The 21,287-nt window shown below is 41.1% G+C and overlaps 1 protein-coding gene across 6 annotated transcripts in view; it reads left to right on the top strand.

The window, feature by feature from the left end:
- satb2 (SATB homeobox 2) overlaps window positions 1-21,287 on the top strand; it is a 141,198-nt gene that overhangs the window by 85,355 nt on the left and 34,556 nt on the right. For all 6 annotated transcript variants that reach the window (XM_067987802.1, XM_067987803.1, XM_067987801.1 and 3 more), the window contains one exon: window positions 2,096-2,293. In XM_067987802.1, coding sequence (XP_067843903.1) covers window positions 2,096-2,293 — 198 coding nt within the window. The remainder of the gene's footprint in view (window positions 1-2,095; window positions 2,294-21,287) is intronic.

The raw sequence follows: 21,287 nt of genomic DNA, 5'->3' as shown, positions 1-21,287 counted from the left end.
GTTACAAAGGGGCATAGACATATGGTGGGCAAAGCTATGGCAGATGGAGTTAAATGGGGGGTCATCCACTTTACAAGAAAGACAAATCAGAATATTTTCTTAATAGTGAGAAACTAGGAACTGTGGAGGAGCAAAGGGATTTGGATGTCCGTGTACACAAATCACTAAAAGCTAGTGCACAGACACAAAAAGTAATCAAAAAGGCTAATGGATTGTTGGTCTTTATCTCAAGGGGAAGGAGAGGAAGTTATGCTTCAGTTGTACAGAGCCTTGGTCAGAGTCCATCTGGAGTGCTGCGTTCAGTTTTGGGCATCGCACCTCAGGAAGGATATATTGGTCTTTGAAGGGGTACAGCTCAGAGTCATCAGAATGATACCGGGGCTAAAAGGGTGAAATTATGAGGACAGGTTGTATAAATTTGGTTTGTATTCCCTTGAGTTTAGAAGGTTGAGGGGTGATTTAATTGAGGTGTTTAAAATGATAAAGGAATTCGATAGGATAGATATAGAGGAACTATTTCCTCTGATGGGGAATCAGAACAAGGGGGCACAATCTTAAAATTAGAGGTACGTCATTCAGGAGTGAAATAAGGAAGCACTTTTACACACAAAGGGTAGTGGAACACTTTCCCCAAAAGGCTGTGAATGCTGGATCGATTGAAATTGTCAGGACTGTATTGGATAGATTTTTGTTAGGTAAGGGTATCAAGGGATATGCATCAAAGACAGGTTAATGGACTTGAGGTACAGATCAGCCATGATCTGATTGAATGGCAGAACAGGCTCAAGGGGCTGAATGGCCTACTCCTGTTCCTATGTTCCTGTGCAAATGTGACTTATTCCAAAACCTTCACATTGTGACTGTGATCACGCTTGGAACAAGCTTTTCTGTGGGGTCTGAAAATTGGTCCCAAAATCTAATAATTTCTACTGGTCCTGGACTAGTACCATAGCAAATATTGTTAAGACTCTGTACTGTATATTTAAAAATAATTGGGGGGTTCCTAAGTAAAACTTAGTGTCATTAGTTGCCAGTGAGTAAGCAAACATTTTTTAAAGCCACTTAATCATAATCTCAGTCTAAAAATAGGCAAATTAACCAGGGAGGAGATTTATAACCATAGCCAGCGTAGCATTAAAATAAAAGGTTAACCTTTAAAAACCTGAATCGTTGCTGGGAATGATTAGATGTGCAGTAGTAAGATAATTAACAATATCACAATAACTCTTTCTTGTAACAGAGAGAATATAAGTACAATGTTTATCACACCATGCAAGTCAATGCAAGACTAAATGAGAGCTCAGTCACAAAATGACCGGTATTATGAAATATAAAGTTGTAAAGATAGAACATTTGAAAATAAAATTCATTTTGATTTAAAATAAGGTGTTTGACTGATAAGCATTTTGGTATGGGTTGCATACTCAAACTATGTGATACAATTGGGAAAAAAGGTTTTTCATCTTGCAAACCTATCACATGAGCCAGAAACTACGTGGGCCCAACTCTTGGGTATTGTAATAATTGCATCTTTTTGAAACTGCTCATAAATATAGTTATTATGAAAATTATAACAGACTCAACGGCCACCACCATGTTGGACTCCCTCCAAATGGCCTTCTGCACTTTCCATCTTGATAGATTCATGTTGCAAGCTGAGGCAGCCCCATTACAAAGTACAATTCTATTTTTTCTTGCTTGTTAGTTCTAAATTGCATCCAATTGTCAAAAAAACAAAGACTTTCATTGTTTTATCTGGGAGTACAGTCTATCAATGTTAAACTATTGATAAACAAAAACTACTTTACTCTACGAGCACAATCAATTGTTTAATTGATTTATCTTCATTCAGCTGCTTTTCAACCTGATTACGTATGGACCCAGATGTATTTTCTACCTGGAATGTTGTTATAACTTTATAAAAGTAATTCTACCATTTATCTGTACTGGACCAGAAAATATTGGGGCACAGAGCAATGCTTTGTTTAACTTGTTCGGCAGACAGATCAAAATGGCTTGTTACTTTTGTGAAAGCACGGAACATTTTAATTTCCCAGCTCGGTGCTGATTTCTTTTCTCCATCTTCCTGTCACAGGGATGGCTGTGCGAACTGCTCCGTTGGAAAGAAAACCCAACTCCAGAGAACAGGACTTTGTGGGAAAATCTGTGCACTATCCTGCGCTTCTTGAGCCTTCCTCAGGCCGAAAGGGATATTGTCTACGAGGAAGAATCACGGCACCATCACAATGAACGTTTGCAACATGTTGTCCAACTGTCCCCAGAACCTATCCAGGTGGGATGACCCTTTTATTTTGCTTTAACTCTTATGGTAATTCTCTGTTTTAAGCACCTTGGGACGTTTTTACTATGTCAAAGGCACTATATAAATGTACGTTGTTGTTGTTGTAAGCTGACATAGCTAATGAACAGATTTCACTCCTAGTCTTATAACTGATGGGTTGTATGTTGTGTCGACAACTAGGAATGCAAGTTATTCTGGCATCAGCTTTGCAGGGCATTCTCAGTATGCTGTGAACTGATTACAAAGTGTACATCAGAAATCTCCCATTAGAGGCATTGGATTGTGCAGTGGTCTAGGCACCGAACTTTCACCTCTGGGACTTGGGTTCAAATTCATCCCATACTACTGAGGTGAATGTCTTCTGCCTGCTGGCTGCACGGGTCCTACATGGAATGAACTGGGGCAGTCTCAATCCAGCACCTACTGGGCAAAGGCCGACAGCACAAAACTGCCCCAAATTTGGCACTGACTGGCAGTGTCAGTCTGGCAGGCCAAAAGATAGTAGGAAATAGAAAGAAATGACAGTCAAGAGCATTCCGCTGAGATTGGGGTGGAGGTACAAAGTAGAGGGAGGTTTACTCTGTATCTAGCTGCGCTTTGCTTGATGCTGACATTGGGTGCCTGAAATGGAAAGTGTTTCACTCTCCAGCACTAATATCACCTCAGATTAATGAGCACAAAAAAATACAAGAAGAAAAGTCTCCCAATCAAAAAAACTACGGAGCAGAAATGCGTCTTGGACGCTAGCGCTACGACGCTATAGCCGCCCGTTATAGGCCCCGCTTGATATTCAATTCTATTGGAATCACTGGAACTGAATGGCGGGCAGGGAGTACAACGGGCAGCTGGTGCGATACCGTTCACTTTACATTACCAGCCAAGACTAATTTCTACCCCAGTGTGCCTGGGAAGGTTGATTCTCACAGAAGCATCAATGTCCCCATTTCTTCCAATCAGAGGAAATAATAATGAGGCAAGGCCTCTATGTCATCAAGCCTACGTGTCATCATCATTCGTCTGAAAAAGTACAGTAGTTCGCTTTGAAGAAAAAACCACAAGTAAAAATAATTTTTATGTGGTGTAATTTGGAAAGCTGAGTCAGATGGTGGAAGGACGTTGTGGTAGTGTTTAAATGTCAATCCTCAGCCCCCAAACCCTATGCCATGTACTGAGCTATTATAGTTATCACACCAGGCAGGTTTTCCTGGTTGTGATCCTGAAAATAAGGATAAATGAGATGGTGAACCAGAACCAAAGCTTATTAAGATATAATTTAATTATTTTCATATAAATATCTCACAGGATCTGCTCTTCTATAATGAGATTACATAAGTAACAATAAGAGATCACTGCTGTAATCCTGGTAGAACAAAATGATGGGCAAGGAGAATGTGGAGTAAAGTCAAATATTGGTGCAGTTATTCAAAGCCTGGAGAGTTGACCAGTGGAAGCCTGGATTGTTTATTGGAGAACACTTCTGGTAAAGTCTGTACGTTTTGTTAATGAAAGTTCAGGCATATATTGTAGGAGACCTAGATCATCTATTAGGTGAAGGTTGGAGCACTGAATTGACAGTGGTGGAGCATTGTGGTAGGGCCTTATGTTCTTCAGAATGATGGGTGAGAGGTGGATGGCAATATTTAAGAGGAAGTTAGGTACAAACTTAAAGAAAAATATTAAAGGGTACAGAGAAAGAACAAAGAAGCGGGATTAGAGTTGATAGCACTGGCACAAGCACGATGGGACTGAATGACTTCCTTCTGTGCTGAACCATCTATGATTCCATGAATTGTAAGAGATAACATAAGATAATGAAGGTCAGTGTTATATGCTGGAGGTTAGAAGTCCCACCGACAAACGTTATTATATAGGTTAGAATTGATTATCTCAATGAGTTGTGTAGTAATAGGAGCAATAATATTAGCATTCAATAGTTGTTACAGAGCTCGGGCAAATGGGATGTCATGACAAAGTTTTGACATTGAGTTTAATTTACCTAAGCCCTGGATTGTCACCAAGCCAGCCTGTTCACTCATATTATGTTGTGGTCAATCAATCAAATTAATTAATAAAGCCATTTTATTTACAAAATTCAAGACAAAGCACATTGTCATAATAACAGTATCGTCTGATACCTTAACCCCAACCTGGAAAGCCTTTATGGCATTTTCAAAAAGGCTATGCAACAAATTCCTGTATTCAGCTTGAAGTATGTGGAATATTTTTGTGCTTTGTAGACTTGTAGTTCTTCAAGATACTAGACTATTGCTCCTAGAGTACATTTTGGCTCTGATCATTATCAGCTGTTACAGAAAATTCTTCTGTCCTTATGCGGAGTTAATGTTGCTTTGGATAGGAAACTATGTGTGCCCCGCCCCCCACTCCCCACTTAATGGCTCAGCCGGTCGCAGATTGTGTGTGCATTGTAAATATTCCTAGATGGTAAAAACCTACAGGTTGTACCAGATGCAATGTCGAAAACTAGGGAAGTGCAGAAAATTGGGGAAAATTCATGGCATAAACAAGTACATTTTGTTAAATCTTGACATTTTTGTGGCATTTAATATGAATTTAAAGACAGCTTGTTCCTTTTTGTATATGCACATGTTTTTTTTAATGTAACTAGTTCACATTAACATCAAGAGTATCCAAGATATTAGGAACTGTGGGCTATATTTTTCTGATCAAGAGAAATGGGCAACATTGCCATTTTTAATCAAAATGAACAACCCACCAATGAAATGACTGGGACGTGCGGTTTAGAAATGTGACATTCCTGAAAATTCGTTTCATTAACGGGAAAATGAAAAAGCGTCCAGTCACAATGGGCATGCAGTAATAATCTTTTGACACTTCTCAAGCAGGTAACAAGCCAATTAACTGATACTAAAGTCAAAAAGTCTGGTTATTCAGCAACTGAGCACACAATATTTGTGTGAGGTTGTTTGACATCAAGTTTTACCAATAAGGCCCTGGATGCACTATTAACAGCTGTAGTGGAGAAATCTGGACAGATTTTGATTGAAGGAAGAATCAGAATGATACCAGAGTCCCAGCGAAAAGGATAAATAGGATGGTTCTTAAGGCTTTAAACTAGCAGAATGGGGGAGGGATCTGGTAACAATCATAAAACCCAAAAGATAAAAGAGACAGGAGATGAGTGTAAAGGTCAGACCAGAGTAGGGAATAAAGATAATATAAATGGTCAAGGAACAAATACAGTTATAAAACAGAAGTATTAAATGACTGTTAAAAGGAACAACTATTAAAGATGAATTAAACTGCCTGTACAGCAATGTACACAGCGTCCAAAATAAAACGGGGGAACGGGAGGCAATAATCTGTAGCGAGGAACCAGACGTAGTAGGAATAACTGAAACATGGCTACATAAAGAACAGGACTGGCAACTAAATATCGCTGGTTATAACTTAATCAGAAAGGATAGGGAGGGGGTGGAGTTGCTGTACTAATTAGAGATAATGTAATGGCAGTAGAAAAGAGGGACATAACTAATAGAAGGATTGAAACAGAATCCATATGGATTGAAATAAAAGATAAGAAGGGATCAATCACACTAATAAGGGTATACTACAGACCACTTAATCGTGGAAAGGAGATGGCAGGCGAAATATGTAAACAAATATGTGAAATGAGTAAAGGACATGGAATAATAATCATGGAAGATTTTAACTACCCCCAAATAAACTGGCAAGAAGAGATAGGTAGAAGGGTGCAGGAAATGGAGTTTTTACAATGTGTAAAGGACTCTTTTCTTACCCAGTATGTGAAAAGCCCAACAAACGAGGAAGCACTGCTGGATCTAGTAATGGGAAATGAACCAGAACAGATAAGTGAAGTAAGCATAGGGCAACATCCAGGCAATAGCAATCATAACATAATAAGGTTTAAGATGAAGATTGAGAAGGACATAAGTAAGACAAAGACCAAAGTAATAAATTGGAAAAAAAGCTGATGTTAAGGGGATGAGAATGGAACTAGGGAAAATAAACTGGAAAGATTTATTGACAAACAAAGAAATAGAACAGCAGTGGGAAAAATTTAAAACGGTGATCAATAGAGTCCAGGAGAAATATATCCCACTAAAAAGCAGGCACAAACTAGCCAGTAATGACACACCATGGATGAATACAGAAATAAAGGCAAAATTGAAACTAAAGAAAAATGCACTAAGACAACAAAGGAGAGGATGACAATAGGGAATATGAAAAGGTTAGGAAAGAAGTCAAAAAAACAATTAGGTAGTGAAAGAGAAACTATGAAAATAAATTATCAAGGAATATAAAAAGAAATAGTAAAGTATTCCTCAGACAAATAAATAACAAAAGAAAAATCAGGATAGAGATAGGGCCACTAATGGTTATTTACGATAAACTCACAGGTAATGACAGCAAAATGGCAGAAATATTAAATAATAACTTTGCCTCAGTATTTACCAGAGAGACTAACATGGTGGGAATGACATTAGAAGAAGAGACCAAAATAGATATGAAGACGTTTAAGATAGAAAGGGGGGAGAAAACTGATAAACTAATCAAACTTAGAGAGGATAAAACCCCTGGCCCGGATGGATTGCTTTCGTGCATATTAAAAGAAGTTAGGAAGAGATAGCAGAGGCATTATTACATATATATAAATTCATTAGACAAGGGAATAGTGCCAGATGACTGGCGGACAGCTAATGTGATTCCTATATTTAAAAAGGAAGATGGAATAAGTCAAGGGAACTATAGACCAGTTAGTTAACATCAGTGGTAGGATAGAAACTTACAATATAATAAAGAATAGACAGCACAGATTTCATAAGGGAAGGTCATGCTTGACCAACCCTATTGAATTCTTTGAAGAAGTAACAGAAATGGTAGTCAAGGGTAATGTCGTGGATGTAACATATTTGGTTTTTCAAAAGGCCTTTGATAAGGTACTGCATAGTGGGCTCATGACTAAGGTCAGAGCATGTGGAGTCAGGGACAAGTAGCAGGATGGATAGCAAGCTAGCTGCAAAACAGAAAACAGAGTAGGGGTTAAAGGTAGTTATTCAGACTGGCAAAAGGTGGGAAGTGGTGTTCCACAAGGATTGGTGCTGGGACCACTGTTGTTCACAATTTACATAAACGATTTGGACTCCGGAATCGCAAGTGCATTTTCAAAATTTGCGGACGCCACCAAATTGGGGGTACAGTTAATACTGAGGAGGTCAGCGACAAAATACAGGAAGACATTAATAAACTTTCAGAATGGGCATGTAATTGGCAAAAGAATTTCAATATAGACAAGTGTGAAGTGGTACATTTTGGTAGGAAGAATAAGGAGGCCACATACTCCTTGGAAAATAAAAGTTTAACTGGGGTCGAGGAGCAGAGGGATCTGGGGGTAGAGATACACAAATCACTAAAAGTAGCGCTGCAGGTTAATAAGGCCTTAAAAAAGCAAACAAAGCACTAGGGTTTATTTCTAGAGGGACAGAAGTGAAAAGCAGGGATGTTATGTTAAACTTGTATAGAAACTTGGTTAGACCACACTTAGAGTACTTTGAACAGTTCTGGTCTCCATATTATAGAGGCACTGAAGAAGATGAAAAAAAGATTTACTAAGATGATACCAGAACAGAGAGGTTATACCTATCAAGAAAGATTGAACAGGCTGACGCTGTTTTCTCCAGAAAAGAGAAAACTGAGGGGTGACCTGATGGAGGTCTTTAAGGGCTTGATAGGGTTTGATAGGGTAGACATAGAGAAGATATTTCCACTTGCGGGGGAGACCAGAACTAGGGCCATAAATATAAGATAGCCGCTAATAAATCCAATAGGGAATTCAAGAGAAACTTCTTTACTCAGAGAGTGGTTGGAATGTGGAACTCGCTACCACAAGGAGTAGTTGAGGCGACTAGCATAGATGCGTTTAAGGGGAAGCTAGATAAACATATGAGGGAGAAAGGAATAGGAGGATCTGTCGATGGGGTCAGATGAAGAAAGGTGGGAGGAGGCTCGTGTGGAGCACAAACACCAGCATGGACCTGTTGGGCCGAATGGCCTGTTTCTGTGTTGCTACATTCTATGCAATTCCATGTAGCTCCTCTCCCAACATTGCAAAGGAAGCATGAAGCATGGCAATTTGTCGCTGAAAGAGTTACACTGTATCGTCAACTCAGAGAAGATCGGAAGAAGTTGCCTGACTTAAAAAAGAGCACAAAGGTAAGGCATGGATATTATTGTAAAATGAGAGCACTATATATATACTGATGCAGAGAAAGATTAACAAGGATGTAGTGAGGTAGTAAAAGTGAAAATAGCAGTTTTATGTGAATTACATTATACAAGTCATGATGGGAAAAAGAATGTACTGCAGGGAGACATTTCCATTGGACAAAGCATCATGTCTCAATCCTCACTGCTGTTATGCCTAAAGGCAAAAGTGGCACATAACAGCAAGGCCCAGGTGCCAGGCACAACGTGCAATTGATGTAGGCCGTAGCGTGTAACAGGTGGTGAACTGTATGATCAGAAACAACTCACTCCATATGAGTTATTTGGGAGGGAGAGTCTCAAAGTCATTGGGACTGAAGATGATAGAAATACATAGAATGATAAGTAGTACTAAATTAATTGTTTGTCCTATGCTTTGGCCCAAATATTATATCAACGTGTCCATACACGCTGATTGTGCACCAGCATCTAATAGTGCATTGAGTAACAATATCGTAACCAAAGGATGCTTATGTGCTCATAACGTCCCATCTGCTCTCTTCACAGAGCAAGGAGAGCCCAGTTGCTTACAACGTGCACCCAAAGAGCACCATTCATCCGAGCACCAACCATCACTGAATCAGGCACCAGCACAGGTACACACACTGTGGGAGAATATCATAGTGAAGTTGAAGAGGAAACATGGGGTGAGACACAGAACAGTGTTGATGAAGGGGTAGCAGTGGTTAGGTTAATGAGGAGCCACCATTACAAGATAAAGGTTCGGCATGTTGATGCCCTTCTGAAATGTACGGTATCTTAATGGGCCTGTTTTCACATGGAAGCTGGTCATGGAAGTTGACACAGCACCACGATTATGCTGGAGAATCACTTCCTTCTGTACATTGGAAGGTGATATGGTCATGTTGGACGAATGAATGTCTGTACTGAAGTCTGCCATTGAACATATAACAACACCAATGGAATCTACACTTGCCAGGCTCAGTAGAAGCATCTCTCATGAATGGTTCCACTATTGCAATGGAGACTTTGTAGCAAAGAGTTCAAGGTGCAGAGAATGATTACAGGTGACAATGGGAAAGGGATTTTGAGATCTTATAGATAACCAGTGCTATGCTCACATTGATCAGTGTGTATCAGGAGGAAATGCCCTCCAGCAGTGGCATGCATGCAGCAGCCACTTGGTACTCATGTCAAAGGCAGCTTTGGGCCCTCATGCAACCCTGCAGAAATGACAGTGGGCCCCACCTTTGAAAACAGTGAACCTACAGTAACCAGCATGGGATACTCCTGGGACTGATGCAGGTAGTGGTCCTTCAGTAATCCTATGCAGCTTCCCACTAGTGCAATCCCTTCGTTTGGAGAGCACTTAGTGGGACTGCTCTTATGCAGGCAACATGGACAAGTTCACAGCTCATAAAAGTCAAGACTTCAAACACACGTACACCAGAAGCACTGAAAAATGTAATAAAGTTAATTCACTTTTAGTGGGTTATGCAGTTTGTCATTCTTTCATTGTGTAGCAAATAAATTGTCAGATGCCTTAAAAAGACAAAGGAAGAAAATTTGACTCTCTGCGATTGTGTAAAACAGGTGCTAGCGAATCGGCAGCCAGATTTACATCTCTCCTGAGTGAAGTCAATGGAAATAAAAATCAGGAGAGATGTAAAATGGGCTGCCGATTCGTTATCACCTGTTTTACACTATCACACAAAGTCAAAATTACCCCCACAGTGCCTCAATCCTGTGATGTAACCGATGGGTCCTTGTGTCATAAAAGCTGAAAGTGCCAGTGGCCTTTCCTGCTACTAGAAGAGCATTGCAGAAGGTTGCTTATCTCTGCAGGTCTTCATGGTGCACTTGACATGCTTCTGTTACAGCCTTCCCATGATTCTCCTAATGCACTGTTCCTGAGTGTTGCAGTGATCTCACTGAGTGGAGTAGCACTTCCTGCAGGCTGTGATTCTCCTACACAAACTGCACTCTGAGACCACCCTCTCCTATCCTCTTCCTCCATGGCAGTCTATCTGCCAGTGGCTGATACATCCAAGCTATCAGGCAGAAACCTCCTCCATACTTCTTCTCACTGCTGTGGTAATATTTTGAAATGTTCCTCTTCATTAAGCTCACGAACATTAGCTCTGATCTGGAATACAATGTTCTCTTTTCAAAATGGCTCCAGCTCTGGAATGAATCATAGAATCATAGAATCATAGAAAATTTACGACACGGAAGGAGACCATTCGGCCCATTGTGTCCGCGCCAGCTGAGAAACGAGCCACCCAGCCTAATCCCACTTTCCCACATTTGGTCTGTAGCCCTTCAGGTGCACATCCAGGTATTTTTTAAATGAGTTGAGGGTTTCTGCCTCTACCACCCCCTCGGGCAGTGAGTTCCAGACTCCCACCACCCTCTGGGTGAAAATTTTTTTCCTAATTTCCGCTCTAATCCTTCTACCAATCACTTTAAATCTATGCCCCCTGGTTATTGACCCCTCCACTAAGGGATATAGGTCCTTCCTATCCACCCTATCTAGGCCCCTCATAATTTTGTACACCTCAATCAAATCACACCTCAGCCTTCTCTGTTCCAAGTCTCCACAAATTAAATTGATTTCTTTTTCCTCATTTTTTGCTAACTTTTTTTGGAGGGCTAGGAATACATAGAGTTGTGCTAAAACACAGATAAATAGTCCTTTAATGCTTTCTCCTGATACTACACCTCTTTTTACTCATAGCTATATTTTGCTAAAATTATTGCACACTGCAAAATAAGGCCCTGTAATCTCTCAAAGAATATGATTACATTTGTAACAGAATACAGTGAACGCTTGAGATTTAGTGGTTCAAGAGAAGTCTTGACAATTCATTGCTGTGTAGTCATTTGGGATATATGCCAATTCTTTCTCTGATTTTGACGAGTTCTAAATAAGATACTTACATAAGATATTCCTCATTTGCTGATATTTGAATTTTGGCTGGTTCTAACATGTGAAAATCCAAAGCTGTTCCTTGTTGTATGAAGGAATCCCAATTCAGATCAGAAGTTGGGGTTCAGCAATTTTGAAAGTCAAGGCTTTTGTTTTTAAACATAATGAGAAATGTGCACCATGAGATAATCCACCATCTGCAATTTACTCCTAGTGGCAAGAAAGGCCACTGATGCTTTCAGCTTTTATGATGCAAGGGGCCCATAGGGTACATCACAGGATTGAGGCACTCTGTTTCCTGAACAGGCTGAGGGCTATGGTTCCATGGGCATCATTAGACCTCTCGTACCTTTGTCCAAGTGCATATTCTTTGTGCATGAGCCAAGACACTGAAGCCTAGATTTTCCTCTATTGCCACAGTTTAGACCCAAATGGCTAGTTACTGGTTTGAGATTGATTCAAATTGAAGTGTGCTGTTGGCATCCAGCTTTCTATCTGCATACCTTCAGGTACAGATTTAGAAAGGTGCAGGGAGCACGCGACAGGTGGTAGCGGTGAATTGCACGTCTGTGAAATCTAAAAAGGTGACAATTTAAGGAGCATGTCAGAACATGGGGGACAAAAATTCTGAAAGCCTTTGGAAAGGCTCAGAAGGCATCTTACCTCTTCAGCAGCCTTTGCCAATGCTGAAGTGGGAAGGGAATAAGAAGGACATCGGTCTGCAGGCAAGTAATGCTGCAGCCCAGTACCCGTCCCCATTTAATGGCGACTGAAGTGGAGGTGATGCTGATGAGGTGCCTGTGTCAAGGGTGTCCCTCTATCCTACTTCATGGCACCAACACCATAAGTCAAGAAATTACTGAAAAATTGCAGATGTAATTTACTTACCTGTGCCCTTTAAACTGGATACCGTCACAGCTGAATCTCGAGCAACGTTGGATGCCCATTTCATTTTGGCGCCCTCTGGTTGTATTCCAGCACAATCTGTAACCTCATGGCCCGGCATATTCCTCACTCTACCATTACCAACAAGCCAGGGGATCAACCCTAGTTCAATGAGGAGTGTAGAAGAGCATGCGAGGAGCAGCACCAGGCGTACCTAAAAATGAGGTGCCAACCTGGTGAAACTACAACTCAGGACTACATGCATGCTAAACAGCGGAAGCAACATGCTATAGACAGAGCTAAGCGATTCCACAACCATCGGATCGGATCCAAGCTCTGCAGGCCTGCCACATCCAGTCGTGAATGGTGGTGGACAATTAAACAACTAACAGGAGGAGGAGGCTCTGTAAACATCCCTATCCTCAATGATGGCGGAGTCCAGCACGTGAGTGCAAAAGACAAGGCTGAAGGGTTTGCAACCATCTTCAGCCGGAAGTGCCGAGTGGATGTTCCATCTCGGCCTCCTCCCGATATCCCCACCATCACAGAAGCCAGTCTTCAGCCAATTCAATTCACTCCACATGATATCAAGAAACGGCTGAATGCACTGGATACAGCAAAGGCTATGGGCCCCGACAACATCCCAGCTGTAGTGCTGAAGGCTTGTGCTCCAGAACTAGCCGCGCCTCCAGCCAAACTGTTCCAGTACAGCTTTAACACTGGCATCTACCCGACAATGTGGAAAATTGCCCAGGCATGTCCTTTCCACAAAAATCAGGACAAATTCAGTCTGGCCAATTACTACCCCATCAGCAATCATCACCAAAGTGATGGAAGGTGTTGTCGACAGTGCTATCAAGCAGCACTTACTCACCAATAACCTGCTCACCGATGCTCAGTTTGGGTTCCGCCAGGACCACTCGGCTCCAGACCTCATCACAGCCTTGGTCCAAACATGAACAAAAGAGCTGAATTCCAGAGGTGAGGTGAGAGTGACTGCCCTTGACATCAAGGCAGCATTTGACCGAGTGTGGCACCAAGGAGCCCTAGTAAAATTGAGGCCAATGGGAATCAGGGGGAGAACTCTGCAGTGGCTGGAGTCATACCTAGCACAAAGGAAGATGGTAGTGGTTGTTGGAGGCCAATCATCTCAGGCCCAGGACATTGCTGCAGGAGTTCCTCAGGGCAGTGTCCTAGGCCCAACCATCTTCAGCTGCTTCATCAATGACCTTCCCTCCATCATAAGGTCAGAAATGGGGATGTTCGCTGATGATTGCACAGTGTTCAGTTCCATTCATAATCCCTCAGATAATGAAGCAGTCCGAGCCTGCATGCAGCAAGACCTGGACAACGTCCAAGCTTGGGCTGATAAGTGGCAAGTAACATTCGCGCCAGACAAGTGCCAGGCAATGACCATCTCCAACAAGAGAGAGTCTAACCACCTCCCCTTGACATTCAACCGCATTACCATCTCTGAATCCCCCACCATCAACATCCTGGGGTTCACCATTGACCAGAAACTTATCTGGACCAGCCATATAAATACTGTGGCTACAAGAATAGGTCAGAGGCTGGGTATTCTGCGGCGAGTGACTCACCTCCTGACTCCCCAAAGCCTTTCCACCATCTACAAGGCACAAGTCAGGAGTGTGATGGAATACTCTTCACTTGCCTGGATGAGTGCAGCTCCAACAACACTCAAGAAGCTTGACACCATCCAGGACAAAGCAGCCCGCTTGATTGGCACCCCATCCACCACCCTAAACATTCACTCCCTTCACCACCGGCGCACTGTGGCCAAGGCTTCTTTGATAACCCCTCCCAAACCCTTGACCTCTACCACCTAGAAGGACAAGGGCAGCAGGTACATGGGAACAACACCACCTGCAAGTTCCCCTCCAAGTCACACACCATCCTGACTTGGAAATATATCGCCATTCCTTCATCGTCGCTGGGTCAAAATCCTGGAACTCCTGGAACTCCCTTCCTAACAGCACTGTGGGAGAACCTTCACCACATGGACTGCAGCGGTTCAAGAAGGCGGCTCACCACCACCTTCTCAAGGGCAATTAGGGATGGGCAATAAATGCTGGCCTCGCCGGTGATGCCCACATCCCATGAACGAATAAAAAAAAAATGACATTCCTCACGCCTGAACTTTGGAAAATGGCATTCAGGACTTCTGTTTCCTAATGGATATTAAAATGGAGCTCCTGCCTCTTTGTGGTAGGCACTTGATGAATTGGGCAGAATGGAATGGAATTCTCACCCATTTTCCACTCCTGGGTGCCTGATTTATGTAGGTAGAACAGGAAGCAACAAAGAATCCACGTTCAAGTATCAGGAAACTATTCAACTATGTTGGGGGGCATCGTATCCAAGGCCAACCATGTCCTCATCTGATATCAACACCTCCATATTTTCCAGTAAGGGTCATTGTGTCCGTTGTGGCTCAGCGTTAGCACTCTTGTCTCTGAGTCATAAGGTTGTGGGTTGAGTGTATAATCTAGGCTGACACTCCAGTGCAGAACTGAGCGAGTGGTGGAAGTGCCATCTTTTGAATGAGATGTTAAACTGAGGCCCTCTCAGGTGGACGTAAAATATCCCACAATACTATTCTAAGAAGAACAGCGGCGTTCTCCTAGTGTCCTGGCCAACATTAATCCCTCAAACATTAATCCCTAAAAAAAATGATCTGATCATTTATCTTATTGCTGTTAATGGGAGCTTGCTGTGTGCAAATTGACTGCCACGTTTCCTACATTGCAACATTGACTACACTTCAAAAGTCCTTCATTGAATCATGACGGGGAATCCTGGATGACCAATCTCTCCCTGGCCCAGGAGCACTGGGGCTAATTATATTGGCTTAATTGCCTCCAAATCCCTGTCTGAGATCAGGTAACTCAGCATCGACCCAGAACTGAACCTGAGACCTTCCGGTCTGTGTGGCTTAACCATCGGGACTGAAAATGAAGTTGTTGGTGCAAAGTCACAAACAATGTGTGGAAATTTCATCAAAAATGTGGCAGATCGAGATGGGACGGCATACCGATGCTGAAAGACACTTTGATCCTGAGTGATAATGCATGGTTTTTAATCAGAGCTGTCAATATTGGACAAATATTAGGTAGGAGAATTGCAGATTCGAGCTCTATGCCTGTGGGAGCACCTCATAAAACATAAATACATAAATATGGTTAAAAGCAGAAAGCTGCATCTGTCTATATGGGTCACAGGCAATACCCTGACAATGCTTTGATCCATGTTCTCTGTCCTGCTAGTGCCGATGTGGCCACTCTGAGAAACTGATTTTTTTCCCCCAGTTATCATCGTAGCAAATGAGTTAACTACGGTACAAATGTTTCGTAGCCTGTAATCCACAACAGCCATCTTTGCTTTCAGTTTTTTTTTACAGTTATGTCGTAATTATTTTCCAGTTAGTGAGCCTCCTCCTAGCAGCTGGCTATGGAGCACTTTGGCAAAGGCCTGGGAACAGGTCACTGCCCATTCTCCCATCTTTGATGGTGCTGGGTGGCATGAAGAGGAGAAAAAAATCATTGAAAAAAGACGGGGAGGGATTTATTTAAAAAAAATTAAAATAAAGGAGGAGAAGTGTCCTTGATTGGTATTCTATTGCAGCCGCTCCAAACTTGGACATTTGCAATCAAATGCAAACTACTTGAAGGAGAATTGTTTTTGCAAAGTCCTACTTGGCTGCTAAGGAATTTCTTTCATGTTTACTTCTTGGTTAAACGTTATTTGAATAATCTTTAAGCCAGTGCTTCAAATTTGTGGTTCTTGAGAACTTACTTTAGATAAATGATACTTCAAAGAGCAAAATAATTCTGCAGAATAGGCCCGATAATCATAGTATGCGCAGCATTTTCTATACTTTTGTTGAAATGCATGAGTCCTTTAATTTACAGCAAGACATTATGTTGTTCGAAAGCCACATTTAAAGAACACATGTTAAAACCCATTGAGATCAAACTATAAACAACCAAGCGGGTGAAGTCATGCATGCATCACAGAACGTTGCTAGATTTAAAAGTGTCTTTACAGGGCAGAATAGCATTAGGATCGCAGCCTGCCCAATTGGTACCTCTGCTGAATGAGTGTCCTGTTGGAATTTCTGTGGCAGATATCCTGTGGCTATTGCTGACAGAGAGCTCATAACAGAATGTAGAGCACCAATGTTTCTAATGTTCACCCTGTTAGAGGGTGACCTTCAGTGTGGAGCACAACCGTGAACTTATTTTAATAACAGCTACAACTTTATGATTATTATTATTATTGGTGCCTTTTATTTTAAGCACTGGTGGCAAATTGTAACCAAATCACTTGTCTGCAAAGAGCCAGCATCAATTTTTTTTTGAGAGATCAGCCATCATGGGTCTGAGTACAATGGAATAAAAGAGAGAAAGGCAAGCAAAAGCTGTGTTGGTAGGGCTGGGATCTATCGCTGTACAGAGCCTCCTATAGTGATGCACATGTCTGAAGCTGTACAGAAACTCCTATAGCGAGGCACAAGTCTATAGATGTACAGAAGCTCCTATAGTGATGCACAGGTCTATAGATGTACAGAGCCTCCTATCGTGATGCACAGGTTTATGGATGTGCAGAGCCTCCTATAGTGATGCACAGGTCTATAGATGTACAGAAGCTCCTATAGTGATGCACAGGTCTATAGATGTACTGAAGCTCCTATAGTGATGCACAAGTCTATAGATGTACAGAAACTCCTATAGTGATGTACAGGTCTATAGATGTACAGAGCCTCCCATATTGAGGCACGGGTCTATAACTGTAAACCATTGCTGTTAGTGGTAAACGGTACTGGAAGAAATCTCCCCTCTATATATGATATCGCCACCATATAATGACCAGAAGATATCTCCCTTCTATGTATATGATATCACCACTATATAGTGACCAGAGGAGATCTTTCTGCTATGTATAGGATGCTTCTAACAGATAGGGATCAAACCTTCCTCTCATTGTCTCAAGAATTTCTTATGATTGAAGCATTTTTTTCCATTGCATGTATTTAACATTCAGGAATACTTTAGAAGGAAGTGTTCATTGCACATCTAGCAGCACTTTAAAAGTTGGTCCTTGCTGTACAAGTATTCATAGATAGTTTTTGAAATGTTTGCTTATGAAGATCACTAACCAGATTAATTATGTGGCTTTCACATCCCCTGTTTAAACTAACTGCTCTGATTATGAGGATCCATCAAACTCATTAATATTACCAAGGTTAACAGGCTTCTCCACCTTTCTCATTTGAATGTATAATGTGCTACAATAAATAACATTCTGTGTAATAGTGCAACTGATTTAACTTGGCAGAGTTTCCCTCGGCTGTACTTTGAATGCTATTCCATTAATAGTCCAAATCTTTAAAACTAGAATTTGTAGTTGCTAAATAAACTTGGCTTGTTTAAAGTTCCTCTATGTGCTGTGATTTAATGCAATCCTATTTGACAACATTTTAATTAAAGTGCCCTTTGCTGTTCAATTAACTTAAACTTTTGGAGCCATTTTACAATCTGTTCAGTAACTGTTCTAATGGAGCTGAAGACTTCTTTCCTGACAAATTTATCTGCTTTTCACTTTGTAAACTGTTTATTAGATTAAACCAAGATATTGCTTTTGTGGAGTTTATGAGGAAATGCCAAATTCTTGGAATTGCTCCCCATTATACTGTTTCTTTAACCCTTTGACTCCTGAACTTCCAGAGCAGTGAGCAGCACAGGCAAGTCTCTCCCACATTTCGGGAGCTGTGAGACTATATAATGTCGCACTGTTGAGTACAAGAATGAAAGATGAGGCACAATTAGAGGCGAAGTCGAGCATGCCCTAATTACTGGATCAGAATTAGCAGTTGATAAAAAAACACGCACAAATGCAGTGGGTGTGGCTTCTAAACCAAAATGTAAAGAGAAACCATTTTGAAACTAATGCGAGACCTGCTGAAAATTTCCCAAATCCTGGCTTTCACAAAGGGGCATGCATAACAAAAAAAATTAAGGAAAAAGTAGGATCAGCCTGAAGAATAGACATGATCCTAACCTCATGATAGCTCAAAAATGTAATTTTGCTGAAAACTTCTGCAGTATGTTTGGGGTTAATATATGAGAAAACCTTTTTCATCCAAAAGCTTTTTTTCTCTGAGCACTATCTGAATACGATTAGCTGAGCAGATATCAAGCTAATCTGCTTTGCCCATGTTAATATTTGCATTTTGTTATGTTTAATCAGAGTGATCTTGGCCAAACAAATTTGCATTTTCAAGTTAGATGACTAAACATCTACTGGCACTTTGCTATGCTCAGCCATTTGGAACAGGATGAACCCAATGCTGTCATTATGCCAAAGAAGTCAATATCCTTTATATAACACACCCTTGTTAGTAATTGCTAGTTTCTCTCTATAGATTTCGGTTATGAAATTGAGATTTGTCTTTTTATTTCTCAACTAAGTTTGACCAATGCATCCTTGCTGTCTGCACTTCAGATACTTGATACTCGACTAACAAGCGCAGATACGTTTTGCAGTTTGCAGGGGGGTTATTATGTTTACTATAAAAAGCAGCAAATAATTAGTTTAACTGCCACAGTTATACTTAATTATGAATATCTGGGCATATTTTGGTTGCATCTATGCATTTTAAAGATTTAAGACTGCTCATTGATTGTTTCCTCTTTTGTTTCTTTTGGACCCTTGATGTTGCTCTATATTCAGTAAGAATGGTTTTCTACAAAAGAAGGGTTTCCATGCTTTTTGTACATGGTTTACAGAGTCCCACTTGCTTGTTTAAGTCCTGTCATTATGCAGTCTGGTGGTTTTGACTAAAATTCAGAAAACATACTGAGACCTGCTTTATTGGGGAGAACCTTCCATTTTCTTTTGCTAACCAGACCAGCCTACAGTGGCACAGTTCCACCAGTATCTGAACAGAGCCTTTGTAAGAGTTCATTCCAAACATTTAATTGCCATAAACCAAAGAATGCTTGGGTGAAATCAAGCTAATTGAATGCAATCTTAACATGACTTAGGACTGTAATGAATCATACAGCAGAGTCTGTAACGATGTACTGTAGCAATAAGTTGACACCATCTTGGATGGATGATACGATGCCACTAATCAAATAGCTGCATTCAAATTCTTTGGGATTTTTATCATCATTCCAGTTTCTTGAATTTAACATTACATGGTTTTACAATGTGGTTTTAGTATATGGATGCGCAGTTCTACCCTGGAATGAGTGGACGAACTGAGAGCTGGGGAAAAGACAAGGTGACAGCTCGGTACTTTAATCAAGGCCTATTTCAGCACTGAGTCTGTACATTCACACGCAGTTGGGTAAAATGTGAGTGTTAAGGATGTGAATTTTAAACAGCTTTTATTAGAATGTACCAGCCACTGCTGTCAATGTTGAACTCTCAGTTATAACTGACACATTTCGATAGCTTATTCACAAACTATAACTGCTGCCAAACTTTCTGAACCACATGTTGCCATGCTTTGAGAACATCTAGCCAGTTACATTTCATCTTTTTCCTCATCAGGGGAAGAGGGGCAGTGCTTGTTAAATAAAAACCATGGACTGAGGAGTGTATTCCAAGTACATCATGGATTATGCCGTTTGACCCATCAAGCCGACACCACCACTTTGTTAGTCATGCCAGCTCCTTTTAATTTCCAAATTTCCCATACTTCATATCCCTTCCTTCTCCATCCTGCAGTGTGCTCTAGTTAATAACAATCTTATTTTGGTTTTCATGCACTATACTTCATACCATTCTACACATGTTGGTGGTGATTTTAACTTTTGGCAATGATGTGAAACGGGCAGTATTGAATTGGCTGCCCATTATACACCACACCTGATTTTTCTTTCCTTTGAAGTCAGTGCAAGGGGAAATTGGGCTGGACATATAACGATATCGCCCGCTATACACCATCGCCCAAAGTTAAAATTACCCCCGCTGCTTAGAAGGGTATATTTTCTGATTGTCGAAATTTAAATATGAACTCATAAGTTGCTCATAAGATTCTTTTGTGCAGTTTTTGGTCAGCATTCACCCATTTAAAATAAATAGGTTAATGCCTGCCTAAAAATGACACACAGAGAAATGTAGTATGAGCACCATAAGCATTCAGATGTGAGATTTAGCAATTAGAAAATATAGCATGAAACAAATTTTAAATGTTTTATTTGCAATCTGTTGAAAATTTTATTTATCACATGTAGGGCCAGGTTTTCCTCTGTATACCAACTTTAGTGAAAATATAGGAGTAAAAAGTAATGTAATGTAGGTTGAAAATACTCATAGAATCATAGAAAGGTTACAGCACGGAAGGAGGCCATTCGGCCCATCGAGTCCGCGCCTGCTCTATGCAAGAGCAATCCAGCTAGTCCCTCTCCCCCGCCCTTTCCCCATAGCCCTGCAAATTTTTTCCTTTCAAATACTTATCCAGTTCCCTTTTGAAGGCCATGATTGAATCTGCCTCCACCACCCTCTCGGGCAGTGCATTCCAGATCCTAACCACTCGCTGTGTAAAAAAGTTTTTCCTTAAATCTATGACCTCTGGTTCATGACCCTTCCGCCAATGGGAACAGTTTCTCTCTATCTACTCTGTCTATACCATTCATGATTTTGAATACCTCTATCAAATCTCCTCGGAACCTTCTCTGTTCCAAGGGGAACAACCCCAGCTTCTCCAGTCTATCCACATAACTAAAGTCCCTCATCCCTGGAATCATTCTAGTAAATCTCTTCTGCATCCTTTCTAAGGCCTTCACATCTTTCCTGAAGTGCGGTGCCCAGAACCGGACACAATACTCGAGTTGTGGCCGAACCATTGTTTTCATCATGACTTCCATACTTTTGTATTCCATGATGTGGAGATGCCAGTGATGGACTGGGGTGGAC

Source organism: Heptranchias perlo, chromosome 7, assembly GCF_035084215.1.
Source record: "Heptranchias perlo isolate sHepPer1 chromosome 7, sHepPer1.hap1, whole genome shotgun sequence".
Taxonomy (NCBI): Eukaryota; Metazoa; Chordata; class Chondrichthyes; order Hexanchiformes; family Hexanchidae; genus Heptranchias; species Heptranchias perlo.
Note: the sequence above shows the minus strand (reverse complement) of the source record. Positions and strands in the feature narration are given on the sequence as shown.